General features: G+C 40.2%; 1 protein-coding gene across 2 annotated transcripts in view; it reads left to right on the top strand.

Moving 5' to 3' along the window:
- The window catches only part of cacna2d2a (calcium voltage-gated channel auxiliary subunit alpha2delta 2a), a 228,055-nt gene that overhangs the window by 185,534 nt on the left and 29,232 nt on the right, over positions 1-13,289 (top strand). For both annotated transcript variants that reach the window (XM_039692870.2, XM_039692869.2), the window contains exons 12-15: positions 2,792-2,902; positions 3,206-3,284; positions 8,007-8,056; positions 13,187-13,276. In XM_039692870.2, coding sequence (XP_039548804.2) covers positions 2,792-2,902; positions 3,206-3,284; positions 8,007-8,056; positions 13,187-13,276 — 330 coding nt within the window. The remainder of the gene's footprint in view (positions 1-2,791; positions 2,903-3,205; positions 3,285-8,006; positions 8,057-13,186; positions 13,277-13,289) is intronic.

The raw sequence follows: 13,289 nt of genomic DNA, 5'->3' as shown, positions 1-13,289 counted from the left end.
CTTCAGTTCAAGTGAGCGCTGCATCTCCTGTTCAAGTGAGCGCTGCATCTCCTCTTCAAGTGAGCGCTGCATCTCCTCTTCAAGTGAGCGCTGCATCTCCTCTTCAAGTGAGCGCTGCATCTCCTCTTCAAGTGAGCGCTGCATCTCCTCTTCAGGTGAGCGCTGCATCTCCTCTTCAGGTGAGCGCTGCATCTCCTCTTCAGGTGAGCGCTGCATCTCCTCTTCAGGTGAGCGCTGCATCTCCTCTTCAGGTGAGCGCTGCATCTCCTCTTCAGGTGAGCGCTGCATCTCCTCTTCAGGTGAGCGCTGCATCTCCTCTTCAAGTGAGCGCTGCATCTCCAGTTCAAGTGAGTGAGTTGTTCAGTCCAGCGAGTGTGTCTAGCCCTGTGACGCGCCGCCGCAGGAGGAGGAGAAGGAGGACTCGTTTGGTTCGCCAGGCCCCGGTGAGCGTGCCCAGACTCCTCGCCCTGCCGGCCCCGCCTCTGCTCCTCGCCCTGCCGGCTCCGCCTCTGCGCCTCGCCCTGCCGGCCCCGCCTCTGCGCCTCGCCCTGCCGGCCCCGCCTCTGCGCCTCGCCCTGCCGGCCCCGCCTCTGCGCCTCGCCCTGCCGGCCCCGCCTCTGCGCCTCGCCCTGCCGGCCCCGCCTCTGCGCCTCGCCCTGCCGGCCCCGCCTCTGCGCCTCGCCCTGCCGGCCCCGCCTCTGCGCCTCGCCCTGCCGGCCCCGCCTCTGCGCCTCGCCCTGCCGGCCCCGCCTCTGCGCCTCGCCCTGCCGGCCCCGCCTCTGCGCCTCGCTCTGCCTGCACCCTTCAAGCTCCGGGAGGCCTTTCCTGTACCAGTTCACCACCCAGAGGCTCCTCCCGTGAATTTCCCCAAGTATTTTTTGGGGGGGGGCAGTAGGTACTCTGTGGGGGCCATGGAGGTGATCCTGACATGGACCTCTGAGTCCGTGAGGGCCATGGAGGCGAGGCTGTCATGGACCTCGCCTGTGTCTGCTCCGCCCTGGCCGCCATCATGTCCTGCTCCTTCCTGGTCACCCACGCTCCACGGCCCCAGGCCTCTCCATGTGCCTGGCCTCCTGCCTCTCCATGGGCCTGGCCCTCCATCCCAGCCCCCGTTGACCTCCCCCCGGAGCTCTTAGGAGCGTCTGGAAGCCGCTCCTTAGAGGGGGGGTTATGTGACGATCAGCAGCCGTGGTGCCCTCGAGAGCCACTAGAGGGCACCCTCTCCCCATGTTTGTTTCCCCATGGACTCTTTGTGTTTCATTATGTTCAGCTGTGTTTCTTTATTGGTTATTGAGTTCCTTATTTAAGCCTGAGTTTTCCCTGTGTCCCTTGCGAAGTCTTGTTACCCTGTAAGCGTACAATTCCGAGCGTTATTCCCTGTTCTGTGTCTCCGTGTTTCCCTGGACTCTTGACCCTTGCCTGTTTCCTGGACTGTTCACGAACCTGTGCTGCCTGCCTCGACCATTGCCTGTTTTGACCACGAGTTTCTGGATTGCCCCTTTGTTTAAGTGTTTGCCTGTGTTCATGTCTGCTTGTTTGAATAAAGTGCTGCACATGGATCCGACCGTCTCTGTCCGTACGTTACAATATATATATATATATATATATATATAAATTTCTATATATTTAAATATTCTAATTTATATTAATATATATATATATATATATATATATATATATATTTTTTTTTTTTTTTTTTCCCTATTAATTATTTTACCATGAGGACATCCTTGGATACCCCCAAATAATTTTTATTTATTTTTTTTTATACTAGATTTAGCTGTATTTGGCTTAGTTAAATTTAATGTTAATGCCAAAACATCCTCTTAACAACTCAGCGGAAAATTGTATTGCTCTTTTTCAAAGCTTCAGAGATCTCAGTTATAATTAATTTAAGTGTCAGCTTTTCCTCATATTTATTTCCTAAAAATTCTTCAAGAACAATAAAAACAGACGCAAACTAGAGTACAGAAACTTAAAATGATCTTAATGAAAGAATCTGAAAAGAAACGTTTGAGGTTGTATTTAGATCTGTGACTTCTGACAGTTCTAGATTCACTGATGATAAATATGGCCATGCAGAAGCGTGCGTGCGGATGGCCTCATGTGTGGCTTCATCATATACATTTTTGTTTTCGGCCATTTCAGCTCTAACAGATCGTGACGTTGTTAATGAGATGGGCCAAATACACACAAACTCTGACCGAAGAACCACAACCACCAAGGCATTTTAATTTCTGCCTGCTGACTCCTGATAGGCCGAGAAGAAAGCGCTGTAAATTTGTAATTGCGGCAGTATTATTTATCTTTATTAGAGTGATGTGGCGTAGGCCGAATGTCAATGACAGCTGTGATTGGACGGGATAGTGAGAGGGGACTTTTGGCTAACTTATCACAGATAGGACAATCGCGGCAGCTGGCACAAAAGCAGACATATGATTAGAGGAACAGACGTGCGTGTGCACACACACACACATACACACACGGTTAAGTCCTCGCACACACGGGACACTTTTATATCCAAGGTCATTTGTGTAGTGGATTGGATTCAAGCATGCATCATTCCTGAAATGATTTATGTGCAAGTATGCACTTCGTAAGCATATTATGCTTATCATTAATGAATGATGCATTTCAATGATGTAGAGTAAAAGCACAAGGGGTTTCAAAAATAACACTGTCATCCAAACAAAAGCACCTGTTTGCAAAGGCAGGTCGAGTGGATTTCAAACTGACACCCTCAGAATGAATCTTATGAGTCGGACGCTCACTCTGTGTCTGTTTCTCACAGGAGACCAACGCTCCGAGAGCATACTGCAATAAGATGATAATGATGTTCACAGACGGCGGCGAGGATCGTGCCCAGGACATCTTTGAGAAGTACAACTGGCCAAACAAAACAGTGAGTCGAGGCGATTCAGCTCTTTCCATCCAATGACAAGTAGTTTTACTGTGCTCCCTTAAATTGAAAATAGCATGTGAGATTCTGGACAAATGGGATAACATGAAAGCACATCATAAATCTAATGTCATTCCAATATAAAACATTGACATTCTAGCTAAATATTTTGAAATGATAAAACAATACACACGCTATTAAATAAAGTTAATGGAGGGTCTTAATACTTTAGAGGGCTACTCTGTATTTTTAGACCCATTTGCTACACGGATTGCATGACCTAAAAAGAAAATCTTCCATCCACAGGTGAGAGTTTTCACATTCTCAGTGGGGCAGCACAACTATGATGTCACTCCTCTGCAGTGGATCGCCTGTGCCAACAAGGGTAAGAGAGCGAGGGTGGAGCTTGTGCGTGTAAAATTGGTTCTGAGATCTGAACTTTTGTACTTTTCTGGTTAAGGTTTGTCATTAAGCACAATTTGATGTGTCATGTTAAGAACACTTTGGCACATACATAGCAACACCTTACCAACTGCAACACAATGCTTAAAATTGCCAATAACACCCTAGCAAATGCGTATCAGCATGCTAAAATTGTTAAGAACACCTTGGCAAGCACAAAGCAACACCCTAGCGACCACATAGCAACACTCTGAAACTGTTAAGAACACCTCAGCAAACACATAGCAACACCCTAGCAACCACATACCAACATGGTTAATCTGTTAAGAACACCTTGGCAAACACATAGCAACACCCTAACAGCCACATTCCAGCATGCTAAAATTGTTAAGAACACCTTGGTAGGCATAGCGACACCCTAGCAACCATATATAAACGTGATAAAATGTTAAAAACACCTTGACAGGCACATAGTAACACCCTTGCTAGCCTAGAACACTTTGGCAGACACATAGCAACAACCTAGCAACCACATATGAATGTGCTAAAATTGTTGAGAACTCCTTGGCAGGCACATAGTAACACCCTTGCAAGAACACTTTGGCAGACACATAGCAACACCCTAGCAACCACATATAAACGTGCTAAAATTGTTTAGAACACTTTGGCAGGCATATAGCAACACCCTAGCAACCACATATAAACGTGCTAAGAATGTTAAGAAAACCTTGGCTGGCACACCTTAGCAAGAGCATAGCAACACCCTGGCAACCACCCAGAACACATAGCAATGTACTAAAATTGCGCAGAACACTTAAGCAACCTCCCAGAACACCCTAGCATTGGGGCGACAAGAAACACTCTAATTTTCTTCAGAAAATATTGAAATCTGCATAGCAACCATATAGCAATATGCTAAAATGCCAACACCTTGACAAACAGATACTGCAGCAACACCCTAGCAACCTCTCATATACCCTAGCATCCGCATAGCAATATTCTAAAATTGCACAGAACATCATAGCAAGTACAAAGCTAAAAATGCTCAGAACACTTAAGCAAGCACTTAGCAACACCCTAGCAACATCCTAGAGCCATTGCGGCAGCAAGCAACACTCAAATAACAAGTTAATTTCAAAAACACAAATATTCGTAATTTTTAATTTGGTTTAATACACTAGTTTATAACGACTCCAACCAGTTTTTAAACCCACAACCCATTTTATAACACCATTGTGTAATAGCTCTAACAGTTGGTCAACAGTGCTTAAGTAATGTTGGCTTGTCTGACCTAACAAGTTAAATCCAGACCTGCAGTAGCGCAAACACGCTCTCTCAGCTCTGTTTAACAATCAGTCCCTCTCCAGCTCTGATTAGTTAATAAGGAATGGTAGCAGAATACTTCAGAGACCCCCTCCTCCCTCCCCTCCTTCTAATTAATTAGCCGAAGAGGAACTGCCGTCGCGGCGATAACCGCGCTCGCAACTTCTCGGCGTCTCCAGCCAAAAGCGCTTCCACTTAAGGATTAGCCCTCTGTGCGGCCATGTTCTCAGCTGTAATGACTGGCAGTGAGGGGACGGAGTCTGGCACAGCTAGCAAGACGCCGTTCTCAGCGGACTGGCTTTCATTTCGCTCGCCCGTATCACAAAGACACAGAGGAACGCCCCTGACACCCTCACAAAGACCACATCTCTCCCTTTGCTGTAGAATACGTGTACGACACCATATCTGACTGAAAGCATTCGCAGGCGTCGCTCGATTGGTTCAAAAACAGCATTAAAAAAAAAAACACAGGTTTCCTTCTCCGAACATATGCAGAGCGCTCTTTGACTAGCTTGTCAGGACGGATTGCATCGGATTGTCTGCGTCTTATTGTTTTGTTTGAACATCGGAGACAAATGGATTCGGCGTTTTGTAATCATGACCAAGTCAAGGGATCAGACTTGCGGCAACAATGAGAGACATGTTTGTTTGACACGGCTTAGTGTGTGTTGTCACTCCACCGGCTGTCTCTCAGTGAGCTCGTTCACACTCCACTGACACAAACAAAGTCTCATATGGCCGCCACTGAATCAGAGTCTCTTTGATTCGCATTGATTTGATTAGATTCTTTCTGCTGTGGTGATTGGTTTGACCCTCAGACATCTTCTGAACACTTTTTTTTTTTTAGTTTTAGTTTTTACACTCTAATTCTCTTGACTTTGATACGCTTCTAAAGACTTTTAAATTATTTCTGATTCATTAGCTGAACTGGATTTGACTCCCTTATCTGCAGTCATTTTAGGGGCCGTCGCCTTCTGAAAGGGACGTTCCGGCTTCAACACCAGTTACGCTTTATCTAATCCAACATTTGTGACATGATGGCAATTTCCATGGAAACTCATTTTGATTCGTCCCTCAGTTTTGAGTATAACTTTAAAAAAAAAGTATATTGTGTTTAAAACGATTCGATTAGAGGAAGGAAAAAAATATTAATATTAAATTTACCATTTAGTTAACATTTAGTAAAACGTTTAGTAAAAGAAAAATAAGTCCGTTTTGACAAAAACTTCTGCTTTCATTTTTTATTTAAAAAATTATAAACATGTTTTATTATTAAGTGTCTGCAGGGAAAGGGTTAATCTTGATAATGGATAGCAAGAAACCCACAGACGTATCATGCTGGCCCATTTTTTAGACACTGATGTCCTCTGGTGATTTGAACTCTACACACAACCTCTATGTTAATGATGGTTTCAGCTCAAATGAGCTGCAAGTGTTGGTCCTGAAGTTATCAAGACTGAAATTGTTCAATGACCTTTACTGCAATAATGGCACATTGAGCGAAAGCTGAACCCATTTCTTGTTTGAATGATTTCAATTTGTATTCATCCCACAGATAGTTAGAAAAACACATGGTACCTGTTTAGAAAATATCTAAATCTGAATCTATCCATACATGCATACATACATAGTTGAGTTATTTCAAGTCACATTTATTTATATGCCGCTTTTTACAATATAGATTGTTTCAAAGCAGCTTTACAGAGATAATGCAACAAAATATGTTTCCAGAATAAAATAGCGTCACAGTCCAGTCCATTTTGCTGATAATTTACTCACCCCCGTGTCATCCAAGATGTCCACGTCTTTCTTTCTTCAGCCGAAAAGAAATACAGGATTTTCTCCATATAATGGACTTCAATGGGAACCAAAGAGTTCAAGGTCCAAAAGACAGTTTCAGTGCAGCTGAAGACGATGAATAATGGTCTTATCTAGGACCCTTTGAGTCATGACTCGAAAAAAGATTCGTTCATTTCAATGAACGAGTTTGAACAGGAGAGTCACGAACGCTCATCACAGAACAGGGCAAGGCGAGCATTTGAGCTTATAAAACTTAAACTTTGTTATTTTTCTTTTAAATGAGCGATCGTTTCGCTTGATAAGACCCTTATTCATCGTCTGGAATCGTTTAAAGCCCTTTAAACAGTTTGCAGTTTGCACTGAAACCGTCTTTTGGACCTTGAACCGTTTGGTTCCCATTGAAGTCCATTATATGGAGAAAATCCTGGAATGTTTTCATCAAAAACCTTAATTTCTTTTCGACTGAAGAAAGAAAGACATGGACATCTTGGATGACATGGGGGTGAGTAAATTATCAGCAAAAGTTTTCTTAAAAGTGAACTACTCCTTTAAGTAAGTTCAGTGATGTTTCATTTTTGTTGTAAAAAAGTTATTTAGTTCATTTATATATGGGTGGTGATGGCGCAGTGGATAAGACACATGCCTTTGGTGTGAGAGACTCGGGTTCGAATCCACTGTGAGACACCAATGTGCCCCTGAGCAAGACACTTAACCCCTAGTTGCTCCAGAGGCGTGCGACCTCTGACCTCTGAAGTCGCGTCAGCTAAATGATTAATTGTAAATCTATGTATATAAATGAGAAATATTAGGCTCTGAAGAAAACCGTGATGTTATCGTCCAGCTCAGTGTCAATGAAGGCAGATCAATATTATTGTTGAATATTAAATTAAATGTCACATTTAATGTCCCCAACTAAGCAAGCCAAGCCAATGGCAACAACAGTGTATGATTACGATTCAGGCAACATTATAGATGAGAAGTCAGATTGGATTGTAACAATCAGAAAATTATCCATAAAGATACACAAATATATCCATACATGCATACAATACATACATACATACATGTATACATGCATTTATCCATACATACATAAGTGAAAATGGCTGTAAGTGAAGTTTGAAGTAGAAATTTGAAGTGAAAGTCAGACACTCTCATCTCTAATACACCGTGTTGACCCTGCCGGTGTGTCCATTCTCTCAATAATCAGCTCTGAAGCACCATCTCTGAATACTCAATGAGACACACACACAAAACACAGCACATCTGCGTAGCACTTGGTTAGTTTGTCTTCAGTTCCTTTAAGTGCTGCACAAACTACATTTATATTCAGCAATTTCATTACAATAATTGCACTAAATTTGATTTCCGGGATCGCTATAAAAAGTAATTTATTAAAACAGCTTTTGACTCTTGTCAAAACAAGGTATTTTAATATTATTTTGAAGTGCATTCATGTCAGTAGCACACATTCAAACCCCTAAAGTTGTTCCCTATTAAGTCAGATTATTATGTTTTGGTGCAGAGCAAATATGTCCACATTAACCAACCCTGTTATTGGTGTGTGTTTATTTCTGAACAGGTTACTACTTCGAGATCCCTTCCATTGGAGCCATTAGAATCAACACACAGGTTAGTCATTTCCACCGCTTCTTATTTCAGTACACTTTAAAAGAAATAAATATGTCTATTGAGAAAGGATACCTTTATAGCATTACACATGAAAAGAATATGTTATGGTTTCCACCAAAATCTTAAGCAGAAAAGTGTCTTGAGCAGCAAATCGGCAGAATTGATTATCATTGGAGGAATGATGCTAAAATTCAGCGTAAATACATTTTAAATTAAAGCTGCAAGCAGCATTTATCGGTGTTCAGGTCTTTAAGGCATTTAAGCACAAAAGCATCAAAAGACATTAAGTTGTATGTAGCAGGCATGATTTATCATGATATACTACATTTCAGCTTGATATTACATAATTAACCATGTTCCAATATGATTTATCATAATTTAAAATGTTAAAATATGATTTACTACAGTTTAGTTCACACACTCATTTTCAACTGCAGGATAATAGTCATTTTTTACTATATGTGGTTGTAAATGTTAAAAGATTGAATTGATAAAGTTATACTATGAATTATAGTTGAGTATTGTGAAAAAAAAAATTTAAACAGCAGTGGGCAGTACAACACCACTCATTGGCCACCTATAATCCGATCCTCACGGAGCTTTGCGGAGGAACTTTGGTTGCTGTAGCGCCACCTATCCACCTATGCACCTATGCACCTCGTACTCTGATAGCTTTGAGATATACAAATCCGAGATATACACTTTTTGGGGGGGATTTGGGGGCTTTTTTTTGCATGCTTCCTAACCATGTTAGGACACATATGCTCACCGATTTTTGTGAAGTTGTGACTTTTTTGGGGGGGATTTAGGGGCTTTTGACTGAATTTTGCCACAGACCACTATCTAAATGAGCCTGTTACAGCCAACCAAATGCAAAATTTCAACTTTTTTTCGATAATTATTGATCTAGAGAGTCCAGAGAATAGGCCTAGACTGGTTTGGTCCCGATCGGGCAAAAAACCAGGGACTAGTTCGCAAAAGTGGGTTTTGGACAAAAACCAAAATAACAAATTTTGTTTTGCTCCAAATGGAAATCCGAGATATACATCGTGTCCGTCTTGAGCCAGGGATTACAGTGGTGTAAAAACATTGAAGCTAAGTCAAACGGTCTAGGAGTTATGAGCAATTTAGTACTTTTGGTTGCTGTAGCGCCACCTACGGGCCAATCGGGGTCATACTCTGATAGCTTCTCCACAATTCGAGGCCCTACCATCTGACAAAGTTTCAGAGCTCCAGCCCTTACGGTTTGGGCTGCACGATGCGTTTTAGGGGATTTTTTTTTTCTTTCTAGCAAATACAATAGGTTTTCAGCACTTCGTGCCTGAACACCTAAATATATTTATATCTATAGTAATATTCCACAATATTACTGATTTTTGTTCAAATAAATGCAGCATTGGTGGCTTTCGATCCATTAAAAAATCTTACTGAATCTGTCGTGCGTGTTTTTGAGTGGCTCGTTGCTTTAATAAAACAGCAACAGCATGAGAGATAATAGTGAGACATTGAAATTAATAATCACAATAAACAGTGCACATCTCTACTTCAAAAGTGGCTGTGCCAGCCAATCAGATTTCAGAGCCGTTTTAATAACGCCTCTGTACATGAATCCAGTTCACGTTAGGTTCATTCTGCTTCATGAGCTTTGAAGCACAATGATGTTATCACAATTTCGAGATATGTATGTCACGCTAGAGAGCAGAACTATAAAGATGGAGGAACGGATAGAGCGATAGAGACTTCTATATTTAGCATCAATAAGATTCAAATGGGACTGTGATTTCTCTAATCCACTTCCGTACAGTTTTCATTATCCTCCAGCAATCTTTCCCGAAACCCGCCGCAATAACATCGCTCTTCTCCGAAAGCAGTCGGTCCAATTTCCCCACATCTTCCCTGTGATTATTCCGTGTGCTCTTCACTTTCACAGCCTTTCTTCTTTATCTACTCTGTACTCTCTATCACCTTTTGCTATCTTTTCTCCTCTTTTTCCAATCCAACTCTGCTTTATTCATTCCTGTCGCCTCCTCTCGGCTGCGTCTAACCTCCCCACGGGAGCCTGAATAGACCATCAGCTGTTCCATTAGCCTGAGTGTAATTTTATTCAGAGAACTGCCACTTATTCTAATAGCCTGCGTGAGACAGGTGTGTGCTCCTAACTGTATATATGGACATCAGCGTCCACACACCTGTGCTTCCTCTTCTGTCACACACATAACCACACATCCACGGCAAATCTGGTGGGGGGGGGGGGGGGAAAGAAGAAGAAATCCGCCTTGCGAAAGGAAATTGTTTATTATTACTTTGTGTGTACTGAACAAGAATACGCTAAATGTTGACCTTACTTGGAATGTACTCGAGTATTTGTTCAAAATTGTTGTTCCCAGTATGCATCACTGTAAAAAAATATTGTTGGTTTAACTTAAAAAAGTAAGTAAGCTGGTTGCCTTAAAATGGAAAAAGTGAGTTAATACAATGAAGGAGATTGACTTAATCATCAGAAACTCAAAATAATAAGTTGGCTCAACTAAATAAATTATTTAAGTTGATTTGACAAAAGAAAAAATGTTGGGATAACAAATCTTGAAAATATTTTTTTTTTACAGTGATTGCAGCTTGAAATACCGCTGGAAGTTGAGACAAATTGTATACAAATTAAATTAAAAGTGCAAAAAATAATAATGCTAACTATTTACAAGATGCACACGATACAAAGAATTTAATACACTGTAAAATCTAACATTGCTCTTACTAAGAATTTTTTTGTTAACTTTAATGTCCAATAATTTGTTGAACTTACTTAATTTCTTTCCAGAAATTTTGAAGGCTATGCCTTCATTACTCAGAAAAACCTTGTAAACATTACTTGACTGGTTTGAGTACCGTTTAAGAATAACTTGATGCAATTAAGTTATGCTTACTTAATGAAATTAAGGCAACGAGTTTGCATAAGAACTAATTGGCTTTTACAGTGATATCAACATAATGAGGTCATGTGACAACAGTGTAACATACTATTTTATGAAATGTTTGTTTCATACTGTATCCTATAGTACTTTTTGTAATGTGGATGTGCTATATCTTTATTGCATTTAATTGCATATATTTATATACTATATATTTACACTACAGTTCAAAAAAGCCAGTAAAAAATTATTGAATTCTTTTCTCTTCTGCTCACTAAGGCTGACTTTATTTGGTAAGAAAAATAGAGTAAAAACAATAATATTGTAAAATATTATTACAATTTCAAATCACTGTTTTCTACTTGAGTACATTTTATAATGTAATTTATTCCTGTGATGCAAAGCTGAATTTTTATATATCATCACTAATATGCTGATTTGTTGCTTTTCTTATTGCAGTGTTAAACTATTGTGCTGCTTAATCATTTGTGGGAACCGCAATACATTTTTGTATCAAGAACAGAATTGATTTGAAATAAAAACATGTTTAAACATTACTAAACAGTTTTGCTTAGTAAACTTATTAATTTATTGAACCCCAAACTTTCAAATGGTAGTGTAAATAGGATTATTATATTATATATTTATGCTTAATTTGAATTACTCACTTGCTGTTTGAATAAATACTTACTCAGATATTTACTGTTGAGATGATTGTGAAATTGTTCAAAGGGAAAAAACTGCCTTAACTTTATACTCTACTTGCTGAAGGCATGGAGTATAACAACAATAATATGAATATGAATGCGGCTCCTTCATGATTGAGTTCTTGAATGTTTATTGACAGACTATAAATCTCCAAGCTAATCTGAGTGACGTCCTGCTGTGTCACTGCTCTTTATCCTCTCGTTCCACAGACCACCATTACAGACCCACCGCTGTTTACCTTCCTCCTTTCTCCCGCCTGTCATCGCCTCTGCTGAAATGTGTCCCCGCGGCACGTTAAACGGTGTTTTAGTGAGCTAATAATAGAATAGGTTACGCTTGTCAGCACTTCTATGTTCCAATGAGAAATAAAAGTGGCCTAATGCTGTCGTTTCATCAAAAGGCCACACTTATACAAGCTAGTGGCTTTCACACTGACACATGAGCTTCTGGCCCTCCGTTAGCTGTGGAAAGATGTTGAAGTTGAAAGACTGCATTTATTAAGCCGAGCGTTGACCTACGGTGGTGAAATATTCGGTTGAATCTCATGTAATTTCAAGATTGTTTTTCACAAGGTTAAATTGAAAAAAAAAAAAAACATAACATTTTTTTCATTATAAAAAAAATATAATGAAAATTGGAAAAAAAAATGTTAATAAAATGTAAAAAATAATATAAATGTAAAAACAAAAAGTTAAAAATAAAATATTTAAAAAAAATTAAATTAATTAAACACAGACAATTATGTAGTTACTTAAAGTTTTGCTAAGTTCATTTAAATGTTTAAATTAAGTGCAATCTCTAGAAAATCAAGAATCATGAATGGCAGGAAACATGACATTCATTGGTCAAAAGGTTTGGGGAAACTAATTTAAAAAATAAAGTCTATTTTTAGCATTTATTTGGAATTGTGACGCTATTTATAGTGTTTAGTATACTTTTTTAAATCTATTAAGCTTTCATTTATATTTATTTCAGTTTTCTTTAATTAAAAAAATTGTGTGTTTTTTTTTCTTTTCTTTTGACTTTGGGATCAAATCTGAGCCTATTCACTTCTTTAAATGATTAACCTCCCATAGAGTGTTGTGTTGAAGTCATAAATGTCGCTTATAAACGCGTGCTTACGGCGATCCGACAAGTGTCATCCTGTGGCAGACCCCCCTACCTCTGCAGAGCGAGAATGTGCTTTGTAGCAGCTGTAATATGCTTTAAAAGCTGCTTTCTGATGATTTGTTCCGGCTGGAAGTGCAGCTGGCTTCACTGGCCCCTCGGGCGGACACTTTTAACAGCGTGCTTTATGTAATGGAGCGGCGAGTCTGAGTCGTTTGCTTTATGGCGGAGGACGGTGTGACTCCCTGGCTTTGAGACTGTTATTAGTTGAAACCTGTTGAGAATAGATGGTTTTGATTGGTGATTCTGGGCATGGTTGTTGTAAAATTTATATTTGAGTACTATTCTTATGATATGTGTTGTATTCTTTGTTTTTTTTTTGTTTTTTGTTTGTTTTTTTCATTATCAGGAGTACTTGGACGTTCTGGGACGGCCAATGGTGCTGGCAGGCCAAAGGGCAAAACAAGTGCAGTGGACCAACGTTTACCAGGATGCTCTGGTATGGAAGATTA

The sequence above is a fragment of the Pimephales promelas genome, chromosome 8, assembly GCF_988280905.1.
Source record: "Pimephales promelas chromosome 8, fPimPro1.hap1.1, whole genome shotgun sequence".
In the NCBI taxonomy this organism is placed as follows: domain Eukaryota; kingdom Metazoa; phylum Chordata; class Actinopteri; order Cypriniformes; family Leuciscidae; genus Pimephales; species Pimephales promelas.
The sequence above is the reverse complement of the archived record's forward strand: the minus strand, read 5'-3'. Positions and strand labels throughout refer to the sequence as shown.